The sequence below is a fragment of the Camelina sativa genome, chromosome 18 (assembly GCF_000633955.1).
Source record: "Camelina sativa cultivar DH55 chromosome 18, Cs, whole genome shotgun sequence".
Classification (NCBI taxonomy): Eukaryota; Viridiplantae; Streptophyta; class Magnoliopsida; order Brassicales; family Brassicaceae; genus Camelina; species Camelina sativa.
In genome coordinates this window covers 6,009,460-6,018,940 of record NC_025702.1, presented here as the reverse complement: position 1 = coordinate 6,018,940, position 9,481 = coordinate 6,009,460, and the positions used below count along the sequence as shown (strand labels likewise).

The 9,481-nt window shown below is 36.8% G+C and overlaps 2 protein-coding genes across 3 annotated transcripts; both read right to left on the bottom strand.

Annotated features, from left to right (window-relative positions):
* Window positions 2,011–3,926, bottom strand: LOC104760674. The gene is made up of 3 exons (XM_010483635.2): window positions 3,424–3,926; window positions 3,130–3,315; window positions 2,011–2,586 (listed from the first exon to the last, which is right to left on the bottom strand). Exons 1-3 carry the CDS (start codon window positions 3,847–3,849, stop codon window positions 2,233–2,235), a joined length of 966 nt encoding a protein of 321 aa, XP_010481937.1. The 5' UTR covers window positions 3,850–3,926; the 3' UTR covers window positions 2,011–2,232.
* On the bottom strand, window positions 4,377–8,813 carry LOC104760673 (phosphatidate phosphatase PAH2-like). 2 transcript variants are annotated; one of them, XM_010483633.2, is made up of 11 exons: window positions 7,554–8,813; window positions 6,746–7,436; window positions 6,110–6,639; window positions 5,952–6,025; window positions 5,788–5,872; window positions 5,603–5,689; window positions 5,446–5,518; window positions 5,313–5,356; window positions 5,102–5,230; window positions 4,724–4,822; window positions 4,377–4,635 (listed from the first exon to the last, which is right to left on the bottom strand). In XM_010483633.2, exons 1-11 carry the CDS (start codon window positions 8,502–8,504, stop codon window positions 4,585–4,587), a joined length of 2,814 nt encoding a protein of 937 aa, XP_010481935.1. In that variant the 5' UTR covers window positions 8,505–8,813; the 3' UTR covers window positions 4,377–4,584. The 2 variants fall into 2 exon arrangements, with proteins under 2 accessions (XP_010481935.1, XP_010481936.1); XM_010483634.2 differs by having other exon boundaries at window positions 6,125–6,639; window positions 7,554–8,811.

The following is a 9,481-nucleotide window of genomic DNA, read 5'->3' as shown; positions in this document are numbered from 1 at the left end:
GTATATGGGCTTCGACAAGAGTATCTTGATTGGCAAGTATAATTTAGAGTTTACTCAATATTGTGTCATGTATATAAACATTGTACGCCGTTCATGAATAACACACATATTCTCTAAGTTCTACATTTTGAAATAGAAACTATGTGCACAATGATTTTCCAAATTAATATAAATTATTTAACGAAAATATATATATATATATATAAGTTTATCACAAGGTTGAGTTTCCGATCAACGAGTCATTAATTAATGTGGTCATAAAAAATTTGTTTGGTCCACAAATATAAATATATAAAATAGAAATAATTAAAAATTGTAACTTGTGTATAGGCTACACGGTATGGTATATAGCACAGAGAAAACTTATATGTAGATAAGAAATATTTATTAAAAAGGAGATTGATACTTTGCCTTAAAAACCAAAAAAAAACAAATGTGAATCGTCAACAAAAAGCCCTCATATCACACAAAATCTTATTATATAAAGTTGAGTTTTGAAAGTTAACCATTAACAAGATTTTGACATGTGTCAAGTTATCAATCTTAGATTTTGACATGTAAAAAGTTAATATTTAATAGAAAGAATTTGATTACAAAAAGCAGTACATCACCAAAATATAATTATTTTTTGTCAAAGGTCATGAGAGAACTTCGTAATGGGTGACATTCCTGGAAGTGATTGTCGGAACTGTGCGAGTGAAGACAAAAAGCAGGAAAATATCATTTGTTGATTTGTAAGGTCGGTAAACAAGTTTTTAAAACCTCCCAAACGTAACAAATCGGCCATCAAATATGGGTGGGTCCACGAGCCAGGAATAGATGTAGGGCCCACTTAGAAAGGTGGGACCATTGATTGAGAGTGGACAGGGGCTCACTAAGCAAGGCGGCAGTTAAGGCGTTATAGAGAAAGATGCTACATCATGGTGTGTCAAAGACACTTCCACAAATACATGGAGAAATTTAACATTAGTTACTATCAAAAAAAATTGTGACGTTAGAAAAACGTTTTTACTTTCATTGGTTGTCGGAGCAAGCCATTTTGAGATAGCAAAAAGACGTGAACATTTTCTCTCCACACAGTAGGAGGACAGAGCCGAGGTTCTCTCTATGGTAGAGAAGATTGGACATAAGATTTTCTACCCAAGGGAGGAAGGTCGAGGAGGTTGGACGCAAAGTTGTCTCCCCAAGGGAGAAAGTTGGAACCAAGGCTCTCTCCATGGTGGAGGAGGTTGGACGCAAGGTTCTCTCCATAGGGGATGAGGGCGGAGCCGAGGTTTTTTCCATGGCGGTCATACATTATTGTGATGATACATCATTGATTAGTATATTATATAATATATAAACATACTAAGCTAACTATTTTACTTTCACTTTGGTATAGTTACTATCACAAATACATTGGGAAATTTAACATTAGTTACTATCAAAAGATTTTGTGACGCTAGAAAAAGGTTTTTAATTTCATTTGTTGTCGGAGCAAGCTATTTTGAGAAACAAAAATATGTGAACATGTTCTCTCCACATAGGAAGAGGGCAGAGACGAGGCTCTCTCTATGGTAGAGAAGGTTGGACACAAGGTTATCTGCGCAAGAGAGGAATGTGGAGGAGGTTGGACGCAAGGTTATCTCCTCTTGAGGGAAGGGGAATCTAAAGTTCTCTCCATGGTGGAGGAGGTTGGACACAAGGTTCTCTCCATTAGGGATGAGGGCAGAGCCGAGGTTTTATCCATGGTGGTCATACATTATTGTGATGATACATCATTGATAACTATATTATGTAATATATTTTTTATTGAAAATGTTTTTTGAGTCAACAATTTAGTAATTAAAAACTATGCAGAAGTGAAAGTAAAATAGTTGGCTTAATGTGTTTATATAGACAATATCTAGGTGGTAATAAAGTATACATTTGTAACATAGAGTATATTTAGGTGTAAAAAATACACTTTTAATAGTAACATACATAAAAGATTTGTAAATATATATAAATCAGTGTATTATAACAAAAATAAAATTTATAAATAACATACAACACATTTTAATATATTTTATTAAATTTAATTTAATTTATAAAACTTTAAATCCGGACATCGAATGGGTCTAGATTTATAAAACCCACTGATGATGCTTCATCTTCTTTGTATAGGCCGGGAACGCACTACCTTGTCACATGTATAAGGACACTACCCCATACGACGTTGCTCGCACTTTCATGTGTATATTTTTTCTTCTTTTAAATAGATGTGACAGTGCAATTATTCGTTAGTGGAATATGTTTGCTGAGTTTCTTGTGTTCGAAATTAATCAAACACACGATTCTCTTGTAGAACTTGGGTTGAACTAACTTCCCCAAGACGTAAGCCCGAGATCTAACGGTGAAGTTAAGCCTCATAGGTACTGGAGCAGGAGGCGCTGGTGGTTCGATGATCACGATGGGTCCTTTCTTCCTCTTGGGTTTTGTTGGAATTGGTGCAGGAGGTGGTGGTGGGACTAAGGTTGAGCCACTTCCATAGAGAGGAGTTTTGTCTCCAAGTACATTCACCACCACTGTTCTTTGGCTTTTTCTTGACTGATAAAATTTTTTAATCTACAAAAATAAACAAGAATAAAGGTCAAAATTGGAGGTAGGTAATCAAAACTTTATACTATTGTAAGACCAAACGGTAAGAACATGTTTATGTAAAATAAAGCAAGAATGAACTTAGTCCCAACCACATTAGATCATACTTTTCAATACTTTTAAACACATACCAACAAAAACATTTTTATTATACTAAAAATATGTACATTTTTAAATATTTTTATCAAAAGCCAAACCGAAATGATCCAAGCAAAATCCGATTTTTGTCGGTTATACATATTTTAAACGCACAAATAAAACTACCTAATAGTGCACACCTGATCAACCCCATGTGACAATCATCGCCACCGACAACATTGATCTAAGACAAACCAAAAACTCGACCGACCCAAAACTTTTCACAAACCAAACCAAAAACAAGTTCGGTTATACATTTTTAAAAACCAAAAAAAAAGAACAAAGAGCATCTGGTGATAGCAACAAGACCAACATTGATGAACATGTATTAAACAAACACATTTTAAAGGAGTTTTTAGATTTTGAACTTACAGTGCCAGAACCAATAGTGATCTGAGAGAAACTAAGATCAATAGGAGAAGACGTGACATGAACACCAAAGAAAGTACCAGTGTTACGGTACAACATTCTCAGCGTCGCGTTCATCGTGATCATATCAGTTCCTATACCTCCAGCATCTTGTCCAGCTTGAACCTTAAGTTGCTCAAACGTTATACTCTGCAAAATTCAATTCCACAAACTTAAACACCACTCTAGATCTGAACATATCCAACAACCTTAACAGAGATCTCGATCTACTAAGTCAACTCTAGATCTTTAACTAACCTTAACAGAGATCTTAGGTTTCTGAGGTTTAGCAGCAGCATAAAGAATCAAAGAGAAGAAAGCAAAGAGCAAAGAGAACCCAACAATGAAGGCTAAGACATAGCATCGACGAGGCAAAGCTTCTTGTTGTCTGTCTCCATCATCAAGAAGACCTTCTTCTTCAATCCTAGCAAACTGTTTTTCTCCAGCGTGACCCTTGCGTTTAGAGCCGTTGATCTTGGAGAAGCGGCTCGATGAAGAGTGAGAATGCGGTGGAGATCCCATCGGGCTGGTGAGTACAGGTGTTGAGTGGAATGATGTTGCTGTCTTCTCTCCATCGTGAGAGTCACGTGACGGAGATTGGACGAAGTAGGCTGGACGACGGGGAGATCTAGTCGGAGATGAAGCCGAGAGGCTTGTCACCTCCGAGTCGGTCTTGGCGTGCATCTTGAGATTCAAATGGAAGATGAAGAAGCAGAAGAAGATGAGAAGGCTTTGTTATGTGATGATGATGTGTGTGTATTTATATATTGAATGATTAGTAAATAATGAGTGGATTCTAGGGCCAAATTGCCCACTGGTTTGTAAATTATTGTAACACCGGGTTAGAGCATCATGGTCGTATATTATTTTGTCATAATCAAAATTTGAGTAACTTATAGCAAAATATTTTGAATTAAGCAAATTTTTCACTGTAGGAGTAGTATATATATCAATTCCAAAACTCATAAGCATAGTTTTTCTATTGGCGTTAGCTAAATCAACTTCTGAGTGAGACAAGTTCATTGGTTTCCGCCAAAAGCAATGCAACTCAACAAAACTTTTACCAACCATATCTTTTAGTGCAGTCAAGATAGTGACAAAGACAAAACTATTTATTATGTGTTGTTCATCTATAATTATGATTCCTCGTAAATTTCAAAATGTTTAGTTCAACATTTTCCAACATTTTTAATATATATATATATATATATATATATATATATATATTAATATATACAAATATAACTAAGCATACATCGTAACCTCTGATATGAAACCAGTGTGATCAGAAAAAAACAAAGAAGCAAAAATTACTTTGTAGATAAAAGAAAAACATTACACCAGGCTAGCCACCAATTGTTGTTATCTCTATCAACTAATCTGCATTTTCTTCAAGACAGTTCATCATCATCATCATCATCACATACTTGGAGGAGGTAGTTTCCAGAAGTTCCATGTGTTGAAATCCTCCTGTTTTATTAAACTTAAATAAGAATCTGCTGCAGTGTAAACATCTTTTGATGAAGTAAACAAACTAAAGCTCGACATATATCTATACCGGTTCTGAAGAGGTCGTAGCTGGGAACATTCCGTTGACAAGAGCATGAAGATTCGTGTATGATCTTGTATCAATCCTACGATTCACAGCTACTTCTCCCTGCAATTCTCACAAGCAAGGTTACAATTTGCTTAAAAGGCCAAACTTTGCTATTGCAAACACATGAGCTCTTTTGCATTTTGGAAGAACAAATGCAAACTTACTATAACTTATGGTTTCCTTTGAAAAAACAAAAACCTAGTATAACATGCAAACACAGATGCAAACACAAACAAACAGTTGAGTCCTTGCAGCCTAAGAGCATAGTTTGTTCCACCATATGCTGCTAAATCATCTTCATATTTTTGCTAATGTATGTCCCATTTTAAGAATATGTACCTTCGGGTTAATAATGAAGATCTTCCCACGGGGGATTCCAACTTTAAGGTAGCTAATCTCATCCGTGTCTCTGTTTCCAAAACCAGCATAGAATGGGTTGTGTTCAGGAGGAAACAAGCCCCTTATTTCCTGTAAATTTTGTAAAAACAGCGTTACACGTATTTGAGAGTGCATGAGAGTTCAACAGATATAGAAACCGAATAGAACAAACCTCTAGGCAAGCAATCTTGAATTCATGAGGTGCTCTTCTAATTACTGGAGAGAAAAAAAGAAGTTCAAGAGTAAGAAGGAAGTCATATAAGATCAAAAAATCATGAGCATATGTTGCAGAGGAAACGCATTACCTTCCCGAAACAACGAAGGGAAGAGACCGTCAGGAGAGATGACAACAGGCCCATCCGGCAATGCTTTTCCGTCCTGGTAATTTGCTTACTAAGATTAACAAGAGTACCGTAGATTTTTCGATTTCTAGAACAGTTGGAATGCATCGTGTTTAGTTACCTGCTTGAGATTAATTAGAAATTGTCTTGTAACTGAGGCTTGTGAAATCGCACGTGCACTTAAAAATATCAACTGATAGCCATTTTCCTGTAGAAATGTAAGGAGAGAAAATGAATCTTTGCCTTTGTACCGTTGCTTGTAATCATTTTTTAAAGATAATTACAAGTAAAGCACAGATAACAGACCTTTACAGCCGAAAACAAATGTGTAACACCTGTTTGTGACCAATCTATACCAACCAAAGGCATAAACTGGCCTAAGACATCCGATCTACGACAAACAAAAGGAAAAATATCAGAGAAAATATGGAAATTTGCAAACATAATAGAAAAACTATAGGTGTCTTTACCTTGTGATGGTACCATCTACATCTGAAACAACTATGCGAGCATTCCATTTCCATAAGTAAATCCTTGCGTCTACCTGTTAATTTATAGAGTTTTGAACACCGTAAATAATCTTCTCCGTTAATATGACAAACATATCGTACTAAAGGAAAAGAATGACCTGTTGGGTACCCACAATATTGGTGGAGAACGTAAAAGTCACGGTATTCATTCCTTCTTTCAGATCTAGCGAAGCCAATTGCTCAGAAGTTGGAGTTAGTGCCCTAACCGTCTTTATCACTGGTATTGGTGACGACTTCTCTTGTTTCTCCTCAGTTACAGCTGCGTCCCCGGAAGAAGAAGCCTCAGTATCGTTTCTTGATCTTCTGAGAGAGAAAGGCCAAATCTTCCAGCTTCCACTGTCCTGAGCTAAGCCATCACCAGGTTTCTCATTCTGGTCAACAGCTATCATGCCCTTGGGTTCAAATACTTGTGCAGTCCCAAATGAAACCACTCCTAAGATAATAGGAGCTGCGGCATCCCATGGAAAATAGCAGCCACCAATCTTCACAATCAGCTTATCATTTTCCAAAATCGATGGGCCCAAAGAAGCAAACTTTTCTATATCCAGTTTCTCGGAATTGAAGGCCTGGGAAGCCGCTTCTGCTCCCATTCCTTCACTTAACAAGTGCTTGCACAGAGAGAGCTCGACTGAGAGTGGAGATGACAAAGTTAGACGTTAGCATTATAATTCATAACAATCAAACAATTTCATCAGAGTGAAAAATAAGACGGTTAACAAGTTATATTTTCTTACCTACTTGAGGATTAGCAATAACATGTTTGAACGCCTTTAAGTTTGGGCCACCCTCAGCAACTTTTTCTGCATCTAAACCCCCAGAGCTCGACTCATTTTCTCCTAAATCTAACTTTGATGTTTTAAAACATGGGTCATATGACTGGCTCACAGGCTGAGAAGCACAATCTCCCATATCATCGTTGTTGTCAAGCCGCATAATCGGTAATGATCCTACCAACCGCTCCATCTCATCTGTAGCGATATCCTTTTTTCTCTCTATGTTAATCGGCTCTGACAAGCCTTTTGAGTTCTCCACGCCATTTTCCGGACCAATTTTATTTTCCACATAACTTTCTTTCCCATCAACTTTTACAGTATCCGGCAAACTTGACCCTCCAGAACTACTCCGACCAGGTTTACATTCGTCGAGATCGCTAAAGGAAAACTGTTCATCCTCTCTCTCTGTTTGCAGGATGCTTTCTCCACTTGTTGACTGAGACTTTTTCAAATTTCCTACAGAAAAAGGCTTATCTTCCACGGTGCTTTTATTTTCATCTTGAACGGGGGAGCCAGTGCTGCTTCCTTCTTGAGAAGTGCCAATGCTCTGCAAATCCGCTTGGTCAGCTGAACCCAGTGTGACATTTTCCACAGATTCAGGAGCACCTAATAGTTCTTGCTTAGAATCCAGATCGCATCCAGTAACAGAATCCTAGTGGAGATACAATTTATACAATACATGAGCCTCATGCATTATCTTAATTAACTTCCAAAAGCTATTCTTCTAGCATTGCAAAGAAAATGAGATTAATTAAAAGTAGTAGCTAACCTGTGCAAGCGTCTCGGTTCTTGGTTCGACAAAGATATCTACGTTTCCACTCCCTTCACTAGTAATAGAGAACACCATACTCGATGATTCACATAAACCATTTTCAACAACAACTGCACTTGTTGACGCATTCTCTTCACAATAATCTTCAACATTAGTGCTTTCACGAAAATTCTGCTCTTTCTCATCAAGAAACCGCAATGTAGGAGATGCAACAAGAGGAGTCTCCAATATCGAATCGCTATCAACTAAAATTTCCGAGTTACCCTCATTTATTCCATCCACAACACAAGATTTGCCACTAGTACCAGTCTCACCATTGCCTTTTCCATCCAAAGAATCAGAAGATTTACCTTTGAAAGACTTACGCGTATCGATATTAGTAGACCACTTAACCTCCAACAGATCAGCAGCGATCTCAGCTCTCTCCATGGAAGTAACACCACTATCTTGACTAACAGATCTCCCACCAAACACAAACCCCAAAATCCCAGGCTTGCCAACAATCTTGGCATTACCACTACGAGGACTAGCAGAATCATAGTTACAACTCTTAGACTTCAAAGGAATCTTACGCTTATCAACAACAACATCATCACTACTCTTGGACGTCTCAGCCTCATCACCAGAAGACAAAGTATAAACCTCACCACTCTCAGATTCACCAACAACATCTTCAACTTCTCTAAGGAAATAAGCTTGACCTGTATGAGCCAAATACATATTGAAACCTGAATCAACACCATTGACATCGATCTTGATCAAATTCCTCCTATTCTTCAAAACCCCTTGAAATTTCCCGAATCGGACATACCAAGGAGACGATTTGAACGTCCCATCAGGTTGTTCGACGACGATAATGTCGATCGCACCACCAAATGGATGAAACGGACCTGAAACCGTACCTACGCCACGGTAGATGTAGCTTCCGATCCTACCGACGGCATTCATTTCGACAAACCCAGATCGAGAAGTCAACGGAATACACGATCTTGAACACAAATTTGGAAACTTTTATGATACGGATCGATCAATCATGCTGTAAAAATCAAAACTTTGAACAGAGAAGAGAAGAGAAGAAAGAGAATGGGTTTCTTTTTTTTTAAGGAAGAAGCAAAAAAGGTATATTCTTCTGTAAGAAAGATGGAGAGGAGAGACAGACCAACAACAACAAGATTGATCATTCATTCATTAATTCTTGCCGCCGGACATTATTTGTTTCGGTGGGGTTCCTTTCGTAGTGATCCAATTCGACACCCTTCTTCTTCTTCCTAAGTCAATTTTATTATTAAGAAACAAAACATTGTTGACCCAAAAGAAAAATACAGTTGTTATTACAATAGTTAATGTTGAGATTATGTGACAATGTATTTAGCCAAAATTTGATATATTTAAATTAGTACAATCTATAAACATTGGATTTTGGGGGAGTTTTGATTTTGAATCATCTAAAATGAGTATCCAAATTTTTTTATTAAGTTGAGTAAAAAGATTTAAGACATGCTTTTTTTATTAATTTTTTTTTATGCTAAATTTATCAGGTTCTAGTAGCATTTGATTTTTGATACATAAGTTGAGAAGCTGTAAGACTATTTTATTCTAATAGGTTAGATAGAAAGAGGAGATCTATGCATGCATTCCAAATTTCCAATAGCTTTTGCTATTTTTTTCTTCTAGCGAAATTTAGCATATTTAGAACCAAGGTTCTCTTAACTAGTTGACAATTTTGTGTTGGTTTCGGCTGTCACATTCTGACAGTTGGATCGTCAATCGTTAGACTTAACTTAAAAACATACTATCCAAGTTACTTTGTAATCTTAATCTAATTTATGTAATGAACACAGCAAAAAAATGCATCAAATAGTACATCACGAACAGAAAATAACATCAATTTAATTTAGCAATGGACCAAAGGTAATAAAATGAGT

Coding starts and splice junctions, on each gene's coding strand:
- LOC104760674 (XM_010483635.2), bottom strand. CDS start 3,849: ATGCACGCCAAGACCGACTCGGAGGTGACAAGCCTCTCGGCTTCATCT. Junction 3,316..3,423: donor AACCTAAGATCTCTGTTAAG/GTTAGTTAAAGA, acceptor TGAATTTTGCAG/AGTATAACGTTTGAGCAACT. Junction 2,587..3,129: donor TCACTATTGGTTCTGGCACT/GTAAGTTCAAAA, acceptor TTATTTTTGTAG/ATTAAAAAATTTTATCAGTC.
- LOC104760673 (XM_010483633.2), bottom strand. CDS start 8,504: ATGAATGCCGTCGGTAGGATCGGAAGCTACATCTACCGTGGCGTAGGT. Junction 5,873..5,951: donor GTAGATGGTACCATCACAAG/GTAAAGACACCT, acceptor TGTTTGTCGTAG/ATCGGATGTCTTAGGCCAGT. Junction 5,519..5,602: donor TTCTAATTAATCTCAAGCAG/GTAACTAAACAC, acceptor GCAAATTACCAG/GACGGAAAAGCATTGCCGGA.